Source organism: Suricata suricatta, chromosome 1, assembly GCF_006229205.1.
Source record: "Suricata suricatta isolate VVHF042 chromosome 1, meerkat_22Aug2017_6uvM2_HiC, whole genome shotgun sequence".
NCBI lineage: Eukaryota > Metazoa > Chordata > Mammalia > Carnivora > Herpestidae > Suricata > Suricata suricatta.
The window spans coordinates 48,050,300-48,075,082 of NC_043700.1; the positions used below are offsets into that span (position 1 = coordinate 48,050,300).

The following is a 24,783-nucleotide window of genomic DNA, read 5'->3' on the forward strand; positions in this document are numbered from 1 at the left end:
TATATATATAAGGAATCCAAGTATTACTTGGACACTAATTTGTGAGAGGTAAGACTTCAGAAAGCACTTCCTAACTTACCATTTAAGTCAAGGAATATAACAGGAATGTGTGTTTCCATCCCAGGAACTGGGGTCCTAAAACATAATGAACAAAGAGCATCTCAAATAAAGCAGACTTTCTGAGCAGCATGTACTTTGAGACACAGCATTAATCCACACTGAGAAGAGTACAGGTCAAGCCAATAATAGCTGTGGGTATTGGGTTTTTGTTATTATTTCACATCAGAGATGCCCCTAAACTGACCTGTAACTGCTGTTGCTTTTCATTGGTGCTCTCGTGTACAATTATTATATGTTCTGATACTACAATTCAGTCTTCTAGCTGTTTATAATACAGCTCCCTTGTTTAAAATTACTTTCTTATAAAATTACATACCAAAGGGCCCCATATGGCTTAATTTACTATTTTTAATTTCTATAAAGTGGCACAGAACATTTGCTGATAGTACAGTTTAAGCCAGCACCAAAACCCAAAACTCTTGGAGATGCAATTTTATTATGACCAAATGGTCTTTTAAGGGAATGACCCAAGGAATTAACATATTAACTTTTTTTTTAATGCTAAGTGCAGTGGTATTAAATATTGATTTAGATTCTCAGAAATCTTAATTACATGGGCCAATAACAATATTATTTAATAAAATAGTTTTAGGCCATAGTTATTCCAATTCATGAAAATAATTTAACACCTCTTCCTCTAATTCAAAAAAATTTCCCCTGTGCTATAATGAGTCTTCCATTACTGAAACACAGGCAAAATTCATACAGAAAGCAGGCAGCTCAGTGAGCACCTAGAACATCAGAAGACATGTGACGGCACCCATACCATTCTGCTGGGGCCCCTGGAATGCCACTGCCGGCAGAGGGGACCATTACCGCATTCCGCTCCTCCGTCAAGGTTAGCCTCATCTCTAGAAGTTGAGCTTCACGGTCAGCATCATCCTCTGTTTTATCTAGAATGTCAGAAATGAGGATCAAATACAGATTTTTCACACAAATTTCTCACTTGATATTTAAACTTCTGTCTGGCGTATCTACAGGATTTGTCTGCTCTTCGGTTACTAGTTGATGAGGGTTCACCAAAAACTTACAACTTCCCTAATTAGTGATTTTTAAAAGTCATGATAAAAGTGAACTGTAAGGGGATGACTGTACTCTTACAGAAAAGCCATCTTCAGTACATGATAAGCCAACATGGAACCAACACATGAATAAGTTCTTTCAGAGTTGAGGGATTCAAGTGCTTTTAGATAAGAAATCTAAATGTGAGCACCCTCCTTAATTTATTTTTGAAGGACAATGTTTACATACTATATCTTCTCTCTTTGTTGGGGATGAGGGGAGACCTATAGGAAGATATCATTACAGTTAAATAAATGTTTTCCTGAAAGGATATGACACAAATAAGAAACATTCCTATGCTCTTGCCATCCCCATTATTGATGTGTTCATCTACTTCTAATTTATGTAGCTGCAAATGGAGATTAATTATGCACAGATTGGGGGCGGGGGGTAAATATTCAATTTGCTTTTCCTACCATGTTTACTGACAAGCTTTTGCAGTTGTTGATCTAAGTACTCTTGACGTTTTGTTAATGCATTTAGCCATTTTCTACGCAGTCTCTCTAAATCCCGATCCTGGAAGAAAATGAGGGAAATTATGGCAAATATAATGGCAAGACAAAATACTTGAAACCAATGCTGTATCTACCTTATTCTATGTCTTCAAAACTGTGAAGTATTACACATTAATATCTTTATTACCAGTACTAGTTGACACCAATCATTATTCAGAACAAAAAGTTCCAAAAATCAAAGAATTATTCTTCTAGAACAAGGCAGCATCTGAAAGGACATTCTCTGATACCCAGAATCAGTTTTATTTCTATTAGTTCAAGGGACAGAACTCCAAGACTTACAACTATGATCTACCATGTCCTTTTCTGGATAAAAATCACAAATACTGGGGCGCCTCGCTGGCTCAGTCAGAAGAGCATGTGACTCTTGATCTTGAGGTCATAGGTTCGAGCCTCAAACTGAACATATATATACTACTAAAACAAAAATAGGCAAATTTTTTAAAAAATCACAAATACTACTCAATAATCTTCAAATTTATATCACTGGGAACCATCATAAGAATTCCTCAAATTTCTTAACTTGTTTCAGCCTTCAACATGTTTCACTAGTCTCTACAAACAACATGTAAATGCTTCTCTCCCTTGTTTCTTATGTGTGGGAGGTGGTTTGGAGGTGAGAGGAGGCGCTATCAACAGAACTCTACCAGCCAACACCTGACTGTATGCCAATCTCGCCTCATTTCCTTTTGTAATAAAGTTAACAAGACTGGGTAGATCAGTGGAATGCTGAGGATATAGTGTGTATCTGGATTTCACTAAGGCACTTAACCAAACAGCTCATGACATTCTTGTGGACAAGATGGAGAAATGTGCAATGAATCTACTTGAATGAAATCATAAATGACTGAAATATCACATCCAAAGAACAGTGATTAATGGAATAATGTCAGCTTAAAAGAAGTCTCTATTGTGTGCCACAGGACTCTGTATTTAACCCTATCTGATACAATATTTTTATTAGTCACTTATAGGAAAGCAGACATTTTTATCAAATTAGAATGATGCAAAACCCGGAGAGTGACTACACTGGATGACATAATCAGGATCCAAAGAGCTCTGACAGTCCTAAACAATGACTAGCAAGACTAACACGATAGAACTTGACAGACATAAACAAAATCTTGCAGGAGATTAGGAAGGGTGGAGGGGGCAAAACCAAACCTGTGTGACTCCTGGAAGTGGGGAACGCAGACCTAGTTTAAATGATGGAAAATACCTAAGCAGTGTGGCCTGACAGAAGCTCAGTATTATATGGGAAAAGGGTGGGTGACTTCACTCAAGGAGAGAAGGAGTGCAAGGAAAAGGATCTGGAGAAATGGATCTGTGGCGAACTTGGATGGGGAGCTCCAGGTTTGGAAAAGGATGAAAGTCACAAATGATTTCTTATACTTAAGTCTACAAAACTCTGTTTAACTTGAAAAAAGCAATATTTGAATCAAAATTAATTGTGTAATTATTAAATAACAGTATAGCAAGACTCAGGAATGTGTACTTCAGTGCTTTAATCAAGCTCAAATGATGAGGCTAACAGGTGCTTCTTTACCTGGTAGCTGTCCATGTCCTCCTCTTCTTCCTAAAAGAAAAAATACATTAAACCATAATGAAAACAATTATTTTTCCAAGAATCAGGCTATGCTCAACAGCCAGAATCTTTTCCCATACTTTATATCTTCTATTTTAATGAATACACTGTTTCCTCTCCCACCTGTGCTCACCTTGGCTTTATAGTTTTCAGGAAGTTGGAGTAAAACCTTAAGCTTCTCATAGGAAAGTGAAGAACACACATTTGACCTTTTCAGGAACCAGTACAATACTTTCCCTGCTGGGTATATAGTCCCACTCCCCAGGAGAAATCAAACACCTGCTGGCAAATAGTCTTTACAAGCCAGTAGGGGGTTTCTGTAGAAGGGTGGGTGATGGGGGAAGTTAATCACTAGTAGGCATCTGAGGAATTTCTGGAGGCTGAGATGTCTTAACCCTCAGTTTGCCATGTACAGGGCAAAACCACAGCCTGGTTCAGGTGCATTGATTTCATGCAAAAGTAATACAATAATAAAAAAAAAAAGACATCAAGTTAAAAACTGAAAGGAGTGTTTCATAGAAGGCAGTTTTCTGGAAAGTTCTAAAAGAGTCTCTTATTTCATTAGGTCTTTCACCAGGAATATAACTGGCATAGAAACAGACACTTACATGAAAGGTCTCAAGAGTCTTGGGGGATCTGAGTGTTCTAACTTTTACACATCCAATGCCAACAGACAATATACATTCTTCCATCAGTGGTAAAGTTCCAGATTCCTGCACAGACTTCACTTCCACTTGGACTCGCCGGGACTGTCCCTGTATCACAGACAAATTTGTTTCTTAAAATCAGTTTAATTTCCAAATATTTGGTTTAGAGAGACCCCTACAGGTTGATGTTGAGAAAGCATTTAACTTTGGAGACCCTATCTTACCGCATCTTAAAGTTAAGTAGTAAACTACAAATTGAAAAACTAGCCAGGAAAAATAATTTCAGCAAGTAGAAAGACATGGAATACATGCCTTGGTTATTTTTTCAATAAAAATAAGCATTAAAAGGGGCACTTGGGTGGCTTAGTCAGTTAAAAGTCCAACTTCGACTCAGGTCATGATCTCACGGTTTTTGAGTTTGAGCCCCACACAAGATTCTGTGCTGATGGCTTAGAGGCTGGAGCCTGCTTTGGATTCTGTGTCTCCCTCTCTCTCTGCCCTCCCCCACTCACAACCGTCTCTCTCTCCCGCTCTCTCAAAAATATAAAAGAAAAATAAACATTAAGAGAAAACATTCTAACAAAGGATGTGCAAAAAGAAAGGGACAATCAAAACTGTTCAACTCATTTATCATCAAATAAATGCCAGTTAAAATAAGGACAATACACTTTTATTTTCACTTAATAAACTAGCAATTAAATTTAGGCAATTTTCAACATGCTCAAAGGTTATGAATCAGGCAATTACATACATTGTTGGTGAGAATATAAACTGGCAAAGCATTCTGCAAGGCAATTTGCCTTAAATATGTAAATATCCCTCGGCTCAGCAATTCAACTTTCTAGGTACCTGTTCTCAGGAAATAATCCTGTATGTGCATAAAGATATTAAAACAATGCTAAGAATAACAAAAAACTAGATATAAATAAATGTATAATATTGACAATTGTTTAAACTACAGTATATAAATATTAAATATTAGTCATTAAAATATTGCTGTAGAAAAACATACATGATATATTAAACTAAAAAATATGGTAAACAATGTTAATGAGACTAAAAAAAAAAGAGAGATTACCAAACCCAGTATATATAGTATGATCTACTTTTATTTATTTTTTAATTTTTTTTAAGTTTATTTATTTATGAGAGAGAGAGAGAAACAGCATGAGTGGGGGAGGGGCAGAGAGAGAGAGGGAGACACAGAATCTGAAGCAGGCTCCAGGCTCTGAGCTGTCAGCACAGAGCCCAATGTGGGGCTCGAACCCACAGACTGTGAGATCATGACCTGAGCTGAAGTCGGACAGTTTACTGACTGAGCCACCCAGGCGCCTTGATCTACTTTTAAAAATAAGAAGAGTAAGAGGTAAGAAATTATGACCACTATCCTAGATTCAGTGCTCTAATCCCAAATAATTTAAAACTATGCTACAAAATGAAGAATTGAACAGAGAGAAGCTATTCCTTCTTAAGCATATTTTCATAATAAATACTACGTGATCCTATATGTTTACAATGAACTCGTATTTTAAAATTCCCAATATTCCCCAAATTACTGACTTCAAAGTTAGCTTATAAATTTTAGGGATGTAAAACAGAATTTGAACAATGAAATTTGAATATGCAATTTCATCAGTTTACTCTTCCCTTCTTCCATCAGATTTTTAATTCCCAAGAGCTTTGCATTATCAGGGAAATCAACTTATGCAACAATTAACCTGAAGGCTAGATTCAAAGAGATGGGTTACAGATGTCTTTTAATTTAATATTTTCCAAGGACTATGCATCACATATTTTGTAGAAAGAGTACCCTAGAAAACATTTTAATTGTCTAAAATAGGTTAGTCATTTCAATTAGCTACGTTTTGTTTGCTTACTTCCCCAAGACAAAAGTAACCTACTCTCCCTGGGTACCACATGGGAAGGGTGAAGTACAGGCACTGTGTGGGGGGAGGGTTCAAGGTAGGCAGAAGGAAGAAAAGGAGAGAAAAGATCTGGAACAGCTTACTGTCCCACAGAAAAGCTCTGAACAGTATACTTAAACTAACCGATTGAACTTCGTGTAACTGCTATTTCTGAGCTTTTACAAAACTGGCAATTTTATATGACGAACCTAATCAGTTCTCCTCTGCCGCTTTCCTGTTTGAGAACAGTACATTCTGGTTTTTAAATATATTAAATTCGAGTGAACCTACCATCTAAGTAAGGCCCTCTATAACTAGCTGCCACATGCTTGTATAACCTCCTCTGTCTCTGCTTCCCAGCTTCTCCTACATATTACCTTCTACCCAAACTTATCTAATTCCAACTACTATATCTTTATTCTTGCCATTTAGTTATGAAAACCCTTTCCAGTCTTTGCACTACTGTTTCAACATCCAGGTCAAGACCCACACCCTTCAGAAAGAGCCCTTCCTGATGAACTCAACTCATCTTTGAACACTTTTAGTAAAGGCTGTCAGAAATATGACAAATATTATCTATTCTATTTATACTAAACCACAGAAAATTATCTGGTCTTGCCTTCCAGGCGATGAATTTCTAAGGCGTCCAAAGGAGATATATATATAGCTTTAACAGATGTTCAGAAAAAGATGTTCTTCACACCCTTGAGAATCCTGTTTTATGTATATATCTGATGCTATGATTTAAACTAATTTCCTTTTGCTTTTAGATTTTTGCCTATATATGAATGAATTTGCTAATATTTGTTTGCTAGGGTCAGAGAACAAGTGCATATCACCTTCCTCCTTCTAAAACAGTCAGAAACTTAAATATTTAAGCAAACCTTCTTTTTCCCTTAACCTTTTCTCATATTTTGCTTTGAGTGATTTACACATTCCGTTTTCAAGAGCTATTGTAATATTTTACTATTGTTCTAATGTCTGGAAACTATCAGGGGCACCTGAGTGGCTCAGTCGGTTTAGCATCTGACTCTGGATTTCGGCTCAGGTCATTATCTCACAGTTCATGAGATCAAGCCCCAGGTTGGGAACCTGCTTAGGATTCTCTCTCCCTCTCTCTCTGCCCCTTCTACACATGCATGCTCTGCCTCTCTCTCTCTCTCAAAAATAAATAAATAAATAAAGTATGGAAACTATCATAGGATACAATATTCTACTAAATATTGAATTAATGTAAAGTATAGCAAAAAAAAAGTATTTCCAGCTCATATATGTAAATTCTGTTACGATATTCTCTCTTTAGCTGGCAGCATAGACACTTTACAGCTTACAATCTGCCTGCGCTTAAGTGAAATTTCCCACATATTTCTCTGCTGTATTGATTTCTAGCAAATATTCATAACTACTCAGCTGCATTTATTTAACATCTCCTATAGTATCATAGATACTTGGTCTTTGTCCTCAGATCCTGGCAGAGAGCTCCTAAAACTCTCAGAACTTCCTGAGTGATAATGATTAAAGGTGAATCTTTTAATGATACATCTTTAAATCTTACAATTCTTGGCAAGTCCCCAGATAACTTCAGGAGAGGGGCCAGTAGTCAAACAAAACAAAACAAAACCAAGCTTTGATTAGAAGTCTGGAACTGTTAGCTCCATCCCAAAACCTCAGGAGAGAGCAGAGAAAGGATGGAGATTGAGTTCATCATTCATCAGTTATGCCTACATAATGACCACCCAAAAAAACCAACGAACAATGAGGTTCAGTGAGCCTCTAGTTGGTGAACAAATCAAGGTGGTGGGAGGGAGGCACACACAGAGAGGATACAAAAGCTCCTTGTCCCTCCTCCCATACTTTGTCCCATGCATCTCTTCCATCTGGCTATTCCTGAACTATATCCTTTATTTAAAAAACTAGGAAATAGTATGTAAAGGGGAAGAGAGCTGGGCGAACCCCTGACTTTGTAGCCATGTTGGATAGAACTGAGGATCAGATACTTGAAACTGGCATCTGAAGTAAGGGCAATCTTGTGCTGAAGTCTGAGCCTTTAAACCTGTGGAGTCTGACACTAACTATGGGTAAACTGAGGTTTCAATTCAAGCCAAACTGAACTGTAGGACACCCAATTGGTGTCTACAGAGAATCAGAGAATTGGGTGGTGTCCAGAGGGAAAAAAGCCCTTTTACTTCCCAAGTACCAAGCACTGTGCCTCATACACAGTATCTCTAAACCTCACACCTGTCTTACAAAATTGGTGTTATTATCACACTTCCACTGCACACCTAAGGAAAGGTTCTGAGAGTGAGTGAACTTGCTCACAGATTTATAGCTAGGCTGTAGGAGACCAGAACTGAACCCTGGCATGTTAAACTGTGAAGTGCCCATCCTTTCTACCATGTCACAGTGCATCTCCTTGTCTTTATAAATATTCTAATGCTGCTTCATGTTTCTATTGTTGCCCACAATTCAATTCTAAGTTGTTCTTTAAGCTTATCTTTTTTCTTACTTAAACCTATCAGATGCTGGTTTAAAAATATTATAAATAATATTTTTTTCTTAACATCTATTTATTTTTGAGAGACAGAGACAGAGCATAAGTTGGGGAGGGGCAGAAATACAAAATCCTAAGCAGGCTCCAGGCTGTGAGCTGTCAGCACAGAGCCTGAGGCAGAGCTTGAACCCATGAACCATGAGATCATGATTTCAGCCAGTCAGACACTTAACTGACTGAGCCACCTGGGTGCCCCACACAGCAATATTTTTTTAAATGAAAGAAAACAGACATGAAGTAGAAGACAATTTTAATACAAAAAATGGACTTGGCCAGTCTAGATTTCATTATCACCAATATTTCTGCTAATAGGAATCCAATATTAAGCTGTATGGTGCCAAAGAATTTAATGTTAACATTCAGAATGATAACATTCAAAATTTTGTTACCTGCCGGAGTTGAAAGATTCCTCCTGTTGGCACATCCTTTGCAGAAATTACTTCTACAGGGCAGTATTCACCATTCTCATTCTGTTCCAAGATTTGGACCCAGAATTCCACTTTTCTGGTGACTTCACTCCATCTAGGAAATAGGTAAAGTTCTTAGAAAATCATACATTTCTAGTTCAACACAGACAACATAGGATCCTTCACATGACAACTAACAATGATAATGCCCTCCAAAGAGAATAATTAAGTAGAATGATCTGATTTTCAGTGAGTAATATACAAATACATATTAGCACATATAATTAAAAGCAAAGTTAAATTTAACATCAGAACTAGAGATAGTTCCTTTATTTCATTCATAAAGATATGAAAACAGGGAGCCTGGGTGCCTCAGTCAGTTAAGCATCTGACTTTAGCTCAGGTCATGATTTCATGGGTCATGAGTTCAAGCCCCATGTCAGGCTCAGAGCCTGGAGCCTGCTTCAGATTCTGTGTGTGTGTGTGTGTGTGTGTGTGTGTATTTCTGCCCCTCCCCTACTCGCATTCTGTCTCTCTCTCAAAAAAAAACCAATAAACATTAAAAAAAGGTATGATAATTATAAATCTATTTCAAAGTGGTTATTTAAAAATCCAAACATGGTAATCAGATATACAGAAGTACCATGATTATCTTTTCATAGATAAAGGTAGTGCTATATATTCTTTAGTAACTTGACAAGTATGTTTGCTCAGATTAATAAAAGAATCAAGAAAAAAATCTCAATGTCTATGTTTAGGAGTTGCTAAAACTTTCTACATGCAAGAAAAGAAAATCTGGTTCTCTTCTATAATAAGATGAAAAGCACAAATATATGCTCTTTCAGTCAATCCCTTTCAACTCTTCTTTTTTTTAATTTTTTAAAAATGTTTTATTTATTTTTGATACAGAGAGAGACAGAGCATGAGAGGGGGAGGACAGAGAGAGAAGGAGACACAGAACTGGAAGCAGGCTCCAGGCTCTGAGCTGTCAGCACAGAGCCTGACGTGGGGCTTGAACCCACGAATGTGAGATCTGACCTGAGCTGAAGTTGGAGGCTTAGCCGACTGAGCCACCCAAGTGCCCCTCAGTTCTTCTTTTTAAAATTCTGGTCAATAAATCAGCCTGCCTCCTTCCAAGACTGATGGCTTTCACACTTGATCTTAGCCAAAAGGCTGAGAAGCAATGACTGATGGCATTTCAAAAGAACTTTGAGCTAAAGACAAAATAAGTAAAACCTGAATTCTAAGGTATATCATGATCCATTCTCCCTCTAGTTGATTAAACAGAAATAATTCAGATTGGGGTACCTGAATGGCTCAGTCAGTTAAGCATCTGACTCTTGGTTTCAGCTCAGGTCACAATTTCAACAGTTTCATGGGTTCAAGTCCTGCACTGGACTCGGCGCTGGCAGCATAGAGCCTGCTTGGGATTTTTTCTCTCCACCTCTCTCTTTCTGCTTCTTCCCTGCTTGCATCATCTCTGTCTCTCTCAAAATAAGTAAACTTTAATTTTTTTAATGTTTTTTATTTATTTTTTGAGAGACAGAGGGAGACAGTGCAAGCAGAGAAGGGTCAGAGAGAGAGAGAGAGGGAAACACAAGATCTGAAGCAGGCTCCAGTCTCTGAGCTAGCTGTCAGCACAGAGCCTGACGCAGGGTTCAAATCCACAAACCATGAGATCATGACCTGAGCCAAAGCCGGACGCTTAACCGACTGAGCCACCCAGGCGCCCCTCAAAATAAATAAACTTTAAAGAAAAAAAAAAAGAAGTAACTCAGAATGATAAGCAACTACTCTCCAACAATTCATTCACTCTTTATTCTTAACTACCTATACATTTAATTTCTCTTCCTTCACTCTTCCAAGTTCACTCCTCCAAGGAAGCCTAACTGTGCTTTAAATACCCTGGAAATAATGCCATCTATCCCTGGAATACTAGTAATGCTCAGGAAAGGGTTACCTTTATAAACGGCAGTATTCATCTCTAGCAACTCTTTAAAATTATAAATAGACTCAGATTGTATCTAAAATTCACCTGTCCCGAAGACTACGTGTTTTTGCCTGGATAATTCCCAAATCCCACAGGGCTGGGTTTTTCCGAGGATCATTCATCTTATGGCCATATACTTCAATTGCCAATGCCCCTTCTGAAAGGTGCTCAATGAAGTCTTCAGTAATGTTAACAGAAATTTCCTGAAAGAAAATTACAGAAGAGGAAATACCTTCTGGTAACCTTATGATTACTTATACCTACCATCATCAAAAGTGTTTTAGTTATAAAACAGAACTGTCATCTAACATGCATAATGAGTACTCAGATGGTCTAAGGTTCTTGAGTTTAAACCAAACTGTAACTCTGATTTAAAAAAAATCTTTTCCCTTGAAAATCTGATGTGAAAGGCCAGCACTGTATTCTATTTTGTTAGCAATATTTGGGAAGCTATTTTTAAAGTATAAATAATTATATTAAGAATTCCAAACAAAGAGAGGTGCATGGCTGGCTCAACTGATAGAGCATGCAATTCCTGATCTTGGGGTTGTGAGTTCAAGTCCCACACTGGACATGGAGCCTACTTTAAACAAAAAAAAAAAAAAAAAGATTTTCAACAATGATCTATAATGTCTTAATATAAAAGTCATGACATGCAATACAGTAACAGTGTTAGAAAAACAATTTTTCCTAGCTTTTAGGACACTAACTATCTCTCATAACAGGAGAGCAGGAATAAATAATGATTATTAGTGTAAAAAAACCACACGAATTTAAAATTTTCTCCCAATCCATATATCTTTACAAGATACATATAACAGCATTTTGCAATAAATATTAAGCTTTAAAATAGTTTATTTTTAGAAGTCATAAAATCCACCCACTCTCTTGATCTTTAACACACTAAAGGTATTTCTATGTTTTAAATAGATGAGAAAGAGACCTCTCTCTTTAAAGAAATGAGATGGATCAACTGTGGTTCAGTAGGAAAAATGAATATAGACAGTCTGACCATCCTGGCTCTTTAATCACTTGCCACAGGTAAACTGACCTCTCTGAACTGGCGGCTTCTGCTAAAACAAAAAAGCACTATCATCACATACAACAGTGGTAAAGATCAGATGACGAATAATATAAACTGCTTAGCAGGACATCAGGTGTTCATGAAAGTTCATTATTGTCTCTTCTCTATCTTCATTTTCTCAAAAACACTAGGTTCTTACCATCTCTCCAGTACTCTAACTCAACACATGGATTCCTTTGAGAAGAGTATATACGGTTGATCCATGAACAATGCAAGGTTTACGACCACCAAAACCCTGCGCAGTCAAAACTCTACACAGAACTTTGGACTCCCCTTAAACTGAACTTCTAATAGTCTGCCGTTGACCAGAAAGCCTTACCACTAACATACAGGTTTTAAAAAAATTTTTTAATGTTTATTTTTGAGAGAGAGGGAGACAGAGTGCGAGCCGGATAGGGGCAGAGAGAGAGAGGGAGACACAGACTCCAAAGCAGGCTCCAGGCTCTGAGCTGTCAGCACAGAGCCCGATATGGGGCTCGAACTCATGAGCCATGAGATCATGACCTGAGCGCAAGTCAGATGCTTAACTGACTGAACCACCCAGGCACCCCTAAATAGCTGATTAACAAAGATTCTGTATGCTATGTATACTCTATACTATATTTCTACAATAAAGTAAGCTGGGGAAAAGAAAATGTTATTTTAAAAAACTATAAGGAAGAGGCACCTGGTTGCTCAGTCAGTTGAGTATTCGATTCTTGATTTCAGTTCAGGTCGTGGTCTCATGGTCATGAGATTGAGCCTTGAGTACAGCTCCGGGCTGAGCATGGAGTCTGCTTAGGACTCTCTCCCTCTCCTGCTCCCCTGTTTGCAAGTGCTCTGTCTGTCTCTCTGTCTCTGTCTCTGTCTCTCTCTCTCTCAAAATATTTAAAAAAAATTTTTAAAGATATATATTGATACCAAATTATTCAACAAAATAATGCTCATTTTACAGTTTTGTTTTTACCTAAGTATTTAAATGTTGACCGAGTCTGGAAAACAAACTTACATTGCAGTGATCAAAGACAACCATGCACTGAGGCTCCTTGCTGACAGGAGAGGAGGAAGAGGTATCAACTTCGGGTGCAACAATTACTGGCTCCTGTTGGTCCCAGAAGTTATATTTGCAGAACACAAAGTGGGACAGATGCTGTGGCAAGCCAGTGGCTTGAAGTATTTTAACCTGAAGGAAAAGGAAGGCTCTATTTATTTTTAACTCAGAAAAGGTACAACAAGTACTCTGAGTCAGAGATGGGCCCCAGTCTTGACTCTGTCACCAATTATTGGTTTTTGTTGACCAAATCACATTCATTCAGAGGCTGTATTTCTGCATCTGTGAAAGGGTAACAACAACTGTCATGTTTAGTGAGAGTTTGACAAGAGGGTAACACAACCTTGACTTAGATGTTTTCAAGTATCTACAGGCCAAATCCAGCTTCTTATAACAACATCATCACCACCATCAATATCATTATCATCATCATCATCATATTATTGTTATTAACTGAGAAGAAGAAAGTTCTCAAACACTAACACCATTCAATGATACAAATTTGGCTACCTATGGCTAACATAAGAGTGTTAAGAATGATGAATGAAGAACAAAATCAGCCTCTGTGCCAATAAGGAATATTCAGTAAAGGGTGAAAAATATTTATTTGGTATTTTAAAGAATAAAAAAGAATAAGGTTCTTGGGTAGAATGTTACATGCTACGAGAGGATTTTTTTTGGAAAATTTAAAACGCACTGGGAATGTATACTTTGAAGATCTGGAGGGATAAATGGAAGAGATTAAAGATGGTGAATGTTGACCATCTCTGTCCCAACTCTTACTGATTGCCTCCTCCACCCAGATTCAGGGAAGAGATGAATCAAAGGAAATGCACCCTGGACTGCTGGAGTATAGGCGTTTGTGATAACAACATACAATTAGAAATATATGTCTAATCAGGGGCACCTGAGTGGCTTGGTCAGTTAAGTTTCCAACACTTGATCTCAGCTCAGGTCTTGATCTCAGGGTCATGAGTTCGAGCCCTGTTCTGGACTCCACACTGAGCGTGAAGCCTACTAAATGAAGGAGAAGGAAGGACAGAAGGACAGAAAGGAGGAAGGAAGGGAGGGAGGGAGGGAAGGAGGGAGGGCGTAAGAAATACACGTCTAATCAAACCCAAATATGCCAGGAATAAATGCCCATAATGGATTTTAAAGCAGTAAATTTTCTAACTATTTCTTTTGGCAGGCAGTGTCAAGTTGATTTTTAAGCTGGAATTTTTGTGATAAGTTGTGACATTCCAAAACTCCTCTATTATGGAAATTAAATTCTCAAATTAATTGGGCAAAACTAACTTCTGATTTTATAATTGATTAGGGGCTGACTTTCAAGACTGAGCATTGATTATTTGTTATGTTCTTCACCTAGTCACTTCCTGCATGTTGTATGATGCACTGTGTCTCCAGTAAACAAATGTAATAAAAAATAAACTTGAATATGTGGCAGAAGTTGGTATAGTTCAGCAACAACAAATATAATCATCTTACCATTTCAAGAAGCACTAATAATAACATAGAATATCATGCAAAGCAGAGGTCTATTTTCTCCTGTACCAGGTACATAACAGGTACGCAATGGTGGAGAACTACTTTTACTCATTATTCCCTACAATAGCAACAAGATTTTGAAACATTGAAATAGCAATTCCCCCGACTGGCTACACAAAAGACAGATTAACTAATGCATTTTATTTATCCAAACCCAATAGAGCAATCAGTGTTTGGCAATTAATTTTTCATTACATTTTTAAAAAACATCACTTTTTCATTAAGTGTTTAAAATTTTTTTAAATTTTTTTATGTTTTATTTATTTTTGAGAGAGAAAGACAGAGACAGCATGAGCAGGGGAGGGTCAGAAAGAGAGAAGGAGACACAGAATCTGAAGACAGGCTCCAGGCTCATGAGCTAGCTGTCAGCACAGAGCCTGATGCAGGGCTCGAACCCACAGACTGTGAGATCATGACCTGAGCTGAAGCCAGACGCTCAACCGACTGAGCCACTCAGGTGCCCCACAGTGTTTAAAAATTTTTATTATTTCTTTAAGGTGAGTCAATGTGGTATTTGAGAAGATTACAAGATTTTTGTAGAACATAAATCTAAATAAAAATCTGTCACATGTTAGCTTCTGCTTTTGAACAGATTAAATTCTTGCTTTTCTCAAGCTCAGATTTTTCCTATGTGAAACAGGACAGCTACCTAATGACACTGGCTTGAGTACTGACCATACCAATGGAATTAAATGAAAACACATCGAAGCATTGAGTAGACAGATGTTCGATACATATTCTTTGTGATTAAATTCCATTAGAAAGCCCATTTTTTTCTTAGAAATCAATCTCAACTTTAAGGTTGGAATAAATTAAAAATATTTCATATGCTGAACTATATCCTACAGGCAGCTTATAAGAAATAAGACTGCCAGGAATAAAGAATATCAGGAATGAGAAATATCTTGACAATCAGAACATAGTTTTTGGGTCTTTTTGCTTTTTAAGTTTCTGCATACAGAAATCAAAATCACCACAAGGTGTCAGAATACCACAGATTTTGACTTGTCACTGCTCAGTATAAAACCCAGGAATTTCAGAAGACAAGTTGTTTGGGGTTTTTTTTTAATATACTAGTTTAATTTAATGTAATTGGAAATACCAATATACGAATATGTGCACACTTATCTTTCATCATAGAAAAATAAACCCAGACTGCTTTTATAAGCTGGCGATAGTTAGCACCTATTATTGTTAAGTGTCCCAGAATGATTTCTTGTTTGTCCCACCAATATTTTGTTTGTCATATAGTCTGTCTTCCTCATTTTACACAAAAGACTATTATATGCTTAGAATATGGTCTCTAAGAAAAACACTTCCCACTGAAACGAACCAGGCTCCTTGGAGAAATAGCTGATTCCAGGTCTGGGACAGGAAATTTCCTGGATGAAACTAGAATACTCATCACATGAGAAAGCAAAAAAGCTAGTAGCATAGTCTATAAGGGTTAGGGCTGTGTCCAAAGGACTCAGGACACAACTGAAGAGGAGCCCATAGGCCACAGATGGGATCATTTGAGCTTCAATATAGGTAATACAAGGGATCGAAACACATCACAAATTCTAAATCGAAGAGATCACAATGACATTTGGGCTAAAAAAAAAAAAAAAAAAACCTCACTGGCCATTTCTGTTAGTAGGAAAAACAATTAATTATTTTGAAAATTTTTTTTTAAAAAAAGAGAAAAAAATGGAACGTTTACCCTGTCTTTCCTGTACACACTGTATCCTCGAAGAACAAAATAGCTGATATAATAGGAAAATTCTCTCTAAAATCTAGAGAAGAATTGTTTTTTAATATAATTTATTATCAAATTAGCTAACATGCAGTGTGTACAGTATGGTCTTGGTTTTGGGGGTGGATTCCTGTGGTTCATTGCTTATATACAACACCCAGTGCTCATCCCATCAAGTGCCCTCCTCAATGCTCATCACCCATTTTCCCCTCTCCCCCACACCCTCATCAACCCTCAATTTGTTCTCTGTATTTAAAGGTCTCTTACAGCTTGCCTCCCTCCCAAGAATCTAGAGAAGAATTCTAGCTAATAAATGAGGGGTGACAGAATGATAGTATCATTCTTTTCTAACTCCTAATGAAATATCTAGGTAATGATCATCAATAATTGCTAACATCTCCAAAAGAAAACCAGACATAATATGACTTCTGATGGAACAACACATCACCACCTATAAAATGCCCTTGCTACTCCCCTTCCCCATATTAACACCTTCATATCTAACTACCAATTTACAGCAAACATATCCTAACACATTAAATAATACCAATCAGCAAAATCTAGATTATGAGATAATACAAGACCAAGAAGCCAGTTTCTACAATAAAGAAACCACAGGGTAAGAGAGAGAGAGAGAAAACAAGAGAGGAAGCAAGCCAGCACAAGTGCCAGTGCCTAAAGATTAAGATTTAAGTGGCACATCACACAAGCCAACCAAGGAAACTGGGTAATCATGATATTAAGAACGTGTTAATTTTAGACTATGGTACAATGGTTATTTTTTAAGTATTCTTCTTTTGGAGACACATACTAAACTATTACAGATGAAATGTGATGTCTGGAATAGCTTCAATAATCCAGGGGAAACGGACAGCACAGAGCAGTTTGGGCATATGAATGAGACACGACTGACCAGGAGTTGATAATGTGGAGGAAGGGTGAAGAAGGATCAATAACACTTTTCTCACGACTTTTTTATATGTTTGATATCTTCCATTAAAATTTTTTGAAGATATTTTAAATTCTTTTTTTAAAGCTTATGTTACCTACTATATACTACTTTTTTTTTTTTTCAGTTCTGACTTTCCCAAGTGAAACTGTATCCACATATGTTACCTTATTGATGGTAAACTTTTACAGAGTTGTATTTACTAGTACATCACTTGTAAAAGGAGCCATTATGGAGCCATCAAGCCTGTGTCTCAATCTTTGATAATCATACAACCTCAAAGAAAATGTTCTAGCATCAAGAATAATACAGTAAGGATTAACCCTTTAGTGAATTAAGAATTCCCCCCCCCCACATTCTGAAGTACCTGACTTAAATATCCGAGGCCATACAAAGACCCCTGGAAATGAGCACATCTCTAACAGCACCCCACAGCTCACAGCAAATGTCTCACTTACTCCTTTCAGTATTAACTCCAATTCTAGAAATATTTACTGAGACATGGAACTAGACGAAGGATGGATTATGAAATACAAGTTTAGACTTCCTTCATTGCATCTTTTAATGGCCTTCTTCTGACTCATACACTGGTCTCATGACCAGTGGATTTCTCTTCCATGAAACCCCTTTTAACTGGGTCCTACAGAGATACTCAACCAATGACACACTGGCCCAACTAGGCTGTATTTGGAAATATATAAGGGTTTTTTTAATCGTCATATTGAATGACCAAGGTGGCACTAACTACACTGACTGGTAGGAGTTTAGGAATGCAGTGACCTACTTAAGATCTACCTAGCCATCACCCATGAAAATACTACAGTACCCTATGGAGAAAGAGGTTTATATCACATGCTCCCCCACTTCAAGTTCACTCTGAGTCTCACTTCCAGAAATTTTCCTCAGACTTTACTCTCTGAATTAATTACCTCTCCTCTTGGGTCACATGATATTGGACTCTTGTGTGTCTCCCTCCACATACACACAAACTACACAGGTTGCTCCCTGACACTAGAAATCCTGTCTTATTCATCTTTATATTCTCAGAACGAAGTCTAGCAGATAACACTCAATAGTACTCATGAATGGCATGCACAGAAAGAGCAGAGTTTGGGATCAGCACATGCTGGAACAGCATACACAAAGGTACACGAATAAGGGGCACACAAAACAAGTAGAAAAAGATGTGAAGAGTGACTTCTATGTAATAGGAGCTTAGGAGCTGAAGCAAGACTGGGATAAATCTCTAGTATCAGCAGAAGTCAAGAGGTCCAATAGGAGGAAGAAATTCATGTGAAAAAAACCTGTGTTTCTCTACAGAGAAGTTCAGATAAACATAAATCCATATAACTTTGGAGCAGAATGGCCCAGAAGAAAGAGGTGACTTATCTGAAACTTCAAAGAGGAAGGCAGTGGAAGTACCTCCCTGGTAAATCAGTATATATGATGAAATACGGTCTCCAGAATACCAATACTAAAGGTTTATTTAGAGACAGGTATTTCAAAATTCAAAAGAGAACACAGTATTTGTTGTCTAAATACCCACAATCCTCAAAATCTGCCTATGTCCACTACTTCTAAATGAAACTGGGACTTACCATGCACACAAGTCTGTTCTCCTGGGTTTCCTTATCACAGGAGAGGTCTGCAGTGTCATCACCTCCAGCAATTCTTTCCCCGATGTCACCACTGATTCGCATCACCTCTACATGCAGCCGACCCGCCACCTACAACAAGAGAGGAAAAGCAAATACTTTTCCTGGATTTTATTTCTCCTGTTTTAGAGTCAGGTGGCTGGGTTAATGGTAAATGAGAATTTAGAAGCATACATTCTATCAGTTACTTTCCTTCAACATACTTGTAATAATCACCATCAAGCAGATGGAAACACAAGCATTCATAAGACACATAAATAACACTTATTATTGATGAAAAAGAGTCATAACAATATATTGCCACCGTTCCAATGTTTCTTAAACTTCTCTCTGCAGGATACAAGGCATGAAGAGAAAACTAACCTCTCCTTTCTGGTTGACAATTGGAACAGCATACTGTAACTTCACATCATAGAAAAGGGACTCGAGGAAGACATTTGCCACCCCAATGAGACTGTGATTTTCCTGCTCATCATAGAATGGGTCGGCACGCTTGAAGTAGGACCGTATGACCTTTAAAGAGATTTGGAATATCACAACTTCAGAAATGACTTAAAACAAATTAATTCAACCTACTACCACTTTTAATGGCCACTAAGAAAGTCATCAGGTCAGCCTAAGAACAACACTGGATCACATCCACTCTCTCTTCCACGTCCCCATCAGAATGGGGACAGCATCCTTCACCCATGACACAGCCGTCTCAGCAGGTCATTACTTTATTTCTTCTCCTTGATGTGGAAATCTTGCCAGGAAAATAGAGAACACATAGTGTCTAGAAAAAGAAGTCGGGTGTACAAAATTGCTCCTCAGTTGTCATTCATATCTATTTCACTTGTTTCTGCCAAACCGTAAGATAATGGTGCTGCTAAAGAGAGCTGACCTTTGTACACAAGAGTGGTTTGCTTTTTTGTAATTTGTTAATGTTGTTTTGTGTAGCCTGAAATACAAGAGAAATACAGAAGGAAAGAATTAAGAAAAAATGTCATCTAACTATAAAAAGTCATTTTTTATGACAATCTGGAAAATAAACATTAAAAAAAAGAGGCTAAGACCGTAAACAACTCTATGTGGAAACAAGACCGGCAGTGTTGAACGTTGTAAAAATATAGGTAATATGTATTTCTGTTTTAAATATGCACAAGTACATGGCTAACCTAAATGGGAAAACATGCAACTTGAGAAAGTTCCAGAGTATAGCTCTACATCACCCAATTTAGGATCAAAATGCCTTCAAAATCTGCTCTTAATAGTATAAATATTAAGGTATCACTTATGTTCTATTCAAAAAAGAGATACTGTAGGATACTGTTTGCTAGATTAAATGTGTGGAGAAGTGGGAAGAGGGATATAAGGCATGGTCTCTTTCCTAAGTAAATTCACAGTCCGGCACAGGAGCAGACACACATGACAACTACAGACATCAGAACGGAATGTAGAAGATTCTACAGAGAACACAAAATGAGGAGGGGAAAGAAGACTCTTGATTAGCGAAACAATTTAGAAGATTAAAATAAATATTATTCTACAAACAGTATTACTACCTTAGAAAAATGAACAGTTCTTCCCTAAAATGGTTAGGCTCTTTCCTGGTTCTAAAAGTGACTACTGGTTAAGTCATTTTTCTCAGACAACTTACTGGAGTATCTTCTTCACACTCCTTCCACTCCTGATAAAGGTCTCTCATATCCAGCAATCTGTTGTCCAGTTTTTCTAAAGACCAAATCTGTTTTCCTTTTCCTTTTCTTCTCACCTGGATTGCAGGCTCACTAAGAAGAGAGCCTCGCTGTAAGGCGGTAAGAGTGACCACGTGAAACACAAAGATATCCATCATGGAAGCCAACCCTGACCATTCTCTACCCACTAGTCAAATGCCATCAACCCAAACTGAAGCTGCTACCATCCTCTATTCAGTTCACTGCAAAACTTCCCAGAAACCTTACAAGCTTAGTACAATGCCATTATATTCAACTGAGATTAAAATTTAAATTTAAGTATATAAATTAGATGTAATTTACAAAGTACATTTACATAGTAAGTTATTCATTTAGTAAATCAGATATAATTTAAATCCAAAACCTAACAGACTAAGTCATGTTTGATGGGAAATAAAAAATGTTTTATTCAGGCCGTTATATGACCAGACAGTACCAGTAGGTAGGAAGAGAGTCTTAAGCATTGAATGGGAAGGGAAAATTTGTTGTGACGAGTAGCTAAGAAATGATCTTGTACTTTCAAAAGTTTGAATTTAAAACATTTTTTAATGGGTAGTATATTACTATGGTACAAAACACAAAATGTTTAAAAGAGTAAACCATGAAAAGAATCCCATATGCCCATTTGGAGGCAACAAATGACACCGATATATAAATACACATAGCTTGAATTTAAAATTAACAAAAAAACCAGTATAGAATTAGATAGAGATGCTGGTGACACAACACTGGGAATGCATTAAAGGCCACTGAACTGTTTGCTTGTAAATGGTTAATTTTATGTTATGTAAATTTCACCAGAAAAAAAACTAGAATTTAATGAAGTTTTTCCAGCTTATAAAATCAATGTGTTTTAAATATAGAAAAAGGTTTTTAAATTTTTTTTAATGTTTTATTTATTTTTGAGAGAGAGACAGAGACAGAGGAGGGAAGGGGCAGACAAAGAGGCAGACACAGAATCTGAAGCAGGTACCAGGCTCTGAGCTGTCAAGTACAGAGCCCAACATGGGGCTCAAACCCATGAACTGTGAGATCATGACCTGAGCTGAAGTTGGACACTTAACTGACTGCACCACCCAGCAGCCCCTAGAAAAAGTTTTTAAAACCACAAAGTAGAAATAAAAATACCCCTGTATATTTCCCCCAGAGAGATGTATCTATCAGTTACTCAACAATTTAGATTCAATGAATAATTTATCAACTGTTTGGATATGTCTACTCAGAACTTTAGGGGGTTGTGAATACACCAATGTTGCTTTAACATGTCGTCTATAACCATTTTCAAAGAAACAGAGTTTACATGATGAAACAAAGATTTAGAATTCTGAATCTCAAATATTACATTATCTCAAACTATAAAGACCCTTCTACCTTGTACTCAGCCAACCAGGGAATAAATACAAAAAGTCACCAGTGATCTGCAAAGACTGGTATTGCAGGCAGAGAATGCTATAACCAGGAGGAAAAGTCAACCAGCAAAATGCTGAAGCATCGTGACTTGGCCCTCCTGCAATTACAGGAAGAAGTGGAAAAAAGAAAAAAGAAAAAGAAAGAAAGAAATTTCTGCCTCTTACCAGAATCACCAGAGAGAGGCAAGTACAAGGTCAGGAATAAGACCAGAACAAACAACAGTACTCACAGCATGAACAGGACATTAAGTGAAACGAAGAGTTTTCAAGTACCAAAAACAAAAGGTTTTATTGTATAAAAGACGTAAGGCCCTTAGTTAAGGAGACTCTCTCCTTAAAAAATACTTCCTTGTCAAACTCCTCTCTCCAGGTGGAATCTGATAATATGAATCTAATAAGTCCATAATGGCAGTGTCTGTTAACCATGACTGCTACAACTCCAGGGATGTGCATCATCTCTACCGCCTATACAAACAGCCCCCATGAACATACTCCCAGGTGACTGGAAGAGAGGGATGCCAAAAATGACCCATGTAACTTCTAGGTGTTGACCTGGCTACCCAGAGACAGGGTTGATCCTTTCAACAAAGTCCAAGCCAGGATACACAGAAAGGGCTACAGATAGTCATGCTTAATGGGGAAAAATGTCTCTGTTTCTGTTTTTCCAGCTCAAACACTACAGAATGGAATAAGACTGTGCTCTGCTCAGTCTTCTAGAAGAATCTAAGTCCTATACTTTCTTCCCATGATTGGCTTTCCTCTACTGCTTTTTGTCTGAGTCCCACTGCACCCATGGTTTGCCCTACAGATACCAACAAGTAAAGTAAAGTTCTAAGTTCATATTACATACAGAATATATATTAAAAGACAAGTCTCAGAGCCCCTCGGTGGCTCAGTCAGTTAAGTGTCCAACTCTCGATTTCGCCGCAGATCATGATCTCACAGTTCATGAGTTCGAGCCCCATGTTGGGGTCTGTGATGACAGCATGCAGCCTGCTTGGATTCTTTCTTCCTCTCTCTTTCTCTGTCCCTCCCCTGTATGTGCATGTGCATGCTCTCTCTCAAATAAATATTTTTTTAAAAAGTTTTCATAAAGCAATGAATAGATCACATTCACAATACCTATATTACTTAAAACATTTAAGTATCATATTTGCCAAATATCTATTCTATGGAAACATTGACCTTGATGTTGTGATGCCACAAGAAAAAGATAGATGTGGTCCTTGCCATCAAATTAGAACACCCAACAAGGATTCATTAAACCTTTGCTGTGTCAAATACTGTAGGAGAAACAAAGCACATAGACCCTCAGAATATTTATCTGAAGACAACATTCTACCTATCATCAAAAATTATGTAGGAACATGATTGAGAGCTAGAAAAGAGCTGAAATAAAAAAGAAAATACCTGAATGGCAAGGACACAAAATTCTGATGGGATTTTCCTTCTATATTTTATTAAGCTTATTACATTATACCAAAAAAAATCTGTGATCATGAATACACACATGAAACAATAAACTGTTTTGTAGAGCAATCTGTTAGCAAGTGAAAATAACATGGCATATGTAAAATAAACAGGTAACTTAAGGGAAGGGGGGTTGTACAGTGGTTAACAGAATGAAGGGGAAACACTACTTTCAGAAGATTCATCAGGAAAGACTTCCCAGAAGTCATTTAAACAAATTTGAAGAAAGGGAGTTGAAGGAAATAAACTGGAAGGGTGTGGCGGGTAGAAGTGGAGATGACATTCTAGTGGATGAAGGACATAGACGCACAAAGGCATAATTCTCTATTAAAAGCAAATAAACTCTACTAGAGAGTGGAGAACAAGTACAAAAAAATACAGACTGCAAAAAGTGTAGGTGGGGAGGAGGGCAGACCCACACCGGTGTTTAACTACACTGGTGAAATAGCAGTTTTCCCCAATGACATCTTTGTCTCTTCCATTAATGGCAACCTCACCTTCCTGTTGGCATCCAGGCTGGAGGCTGGAATTTGCAGGGTTACTTTATACTCTGTTCTTTTATCCAGTTCCTCTGCAATGTAACTAGCTTCTCTCACCAACAGATTGGCTTTAACAATTTGTTCCCTCAGCCTCATCAGGCTGTTATTCAGTGTTGCTTCTCTTAAAAAAAAAAGGGGGTAAAGGAGATAACCGTCAAGCAGCACATCGGAATATTATGTACTACATAATACGTTAATGCCAATCTGCGAACCAAGCTTTACAAATGCTTTTTGCACACAGGGGATACATTACTGACACCGACCCATGCACGCCTTTGTATCTGGGCTACGTCATAAATATAGGCACACGCTCCGCTCGTGTAACAAGCTGGCCATTGATTAGGACAGTGCTAAATTGACTCTATACAAGTCACCTGGGGGTCTTGATGAACTGAAGATTTTGACTCATGAATGCTGGGATGGGACCTGATATGCAACACTTCTATCAATTACCACCTGAGAGAGATGCTGCCTGTCTGCAGACCAAGTTTGGAATAGCAAGAGGTTAGTTAGGTACAATCTGTAACCATGGATGAGACATTTTAGTGCAACGCTAATTAGCCCATATAGAGATCAAACTTGCAATCTGCATCTCATTAGCACCATGCTTTACCTACCTGAGCTAATCAGTCCAGATAACCACCTTTTTTTTTCCTTTTTTAAAAAAGCATCTACCCAAGCTTCAGAACCTAAAGTATAATACAATAATAAAGTATAACTTCTAAGTACAAATACTTGTTTATTTAAATCTAAAAGGCATACAAACTAAATTGGGGCAGCACCTAACATGGGCAACTTTAAAGAAATCGACATGAATTGGTAATTTCTGTTTTTTTCAAAAATGAAAAAAAAAAAAGATAACGCCAAA

At 37.5% G+C, this 24,783-nt stretch overlaps 1 protein-coding gene across 3 annotated transcripts in view; it reads right to left on the reverse strand.

The window, feature by feature from the left end:
• KIF13B (kinesin family member 13B) overlaps nt 1-24,783 on the reverse strand; it is a 197,260-nt gene that overhangs the window by 57,836 nt on the left and 114,641 nt on the right. For all 3 annotated transcript variants that reach the window (XM_029938512.1, XM_029938510.1, XM_029938508.1), the window contains exons 18-29: nt 23,874-24,036; nt 20,422-20,568; nt 19,146-19,295; nt 18,726-18,854; nt 12,854-13,027; nt 10,827-10,984; nt 8,774-8,906; nt 3,891-4,037; nt 3,244-3,273; nt 1,599-1,698; nt 887-1,013; nt 80-135 (exon numbers count right to left, since the gene is read on the reverse strand). In XM_029938512.1, the coding sequence (XP_029794372.1) occupies nt 80-135; nt 887-1,013; nt 1,599-1,698; nt 3,244-3,273; nt 3,891-4,037; nt 8,774-8,906; nt 10,827-10,984; nt 12,854-13,027; nt 18,726-18,854; nt 19,146-19,295; nt 20,422-20,568; nt 23,874-24,036 (1,514 nt within the window). The remainder of the gene's footprint in view (nt 1-79; nt 136-886; nt 1,014-1,598; nt 1,699-3,243; nt 3,274-3,890; nt 4,038-8,773; nt 8,907-10,826; nt 10,985-12,853; nt 13,028-18,725; nt 18,855-19,145; nt 19,296-20,421; nt 20,569-23,873; nt 24,037-24,783) is intronic.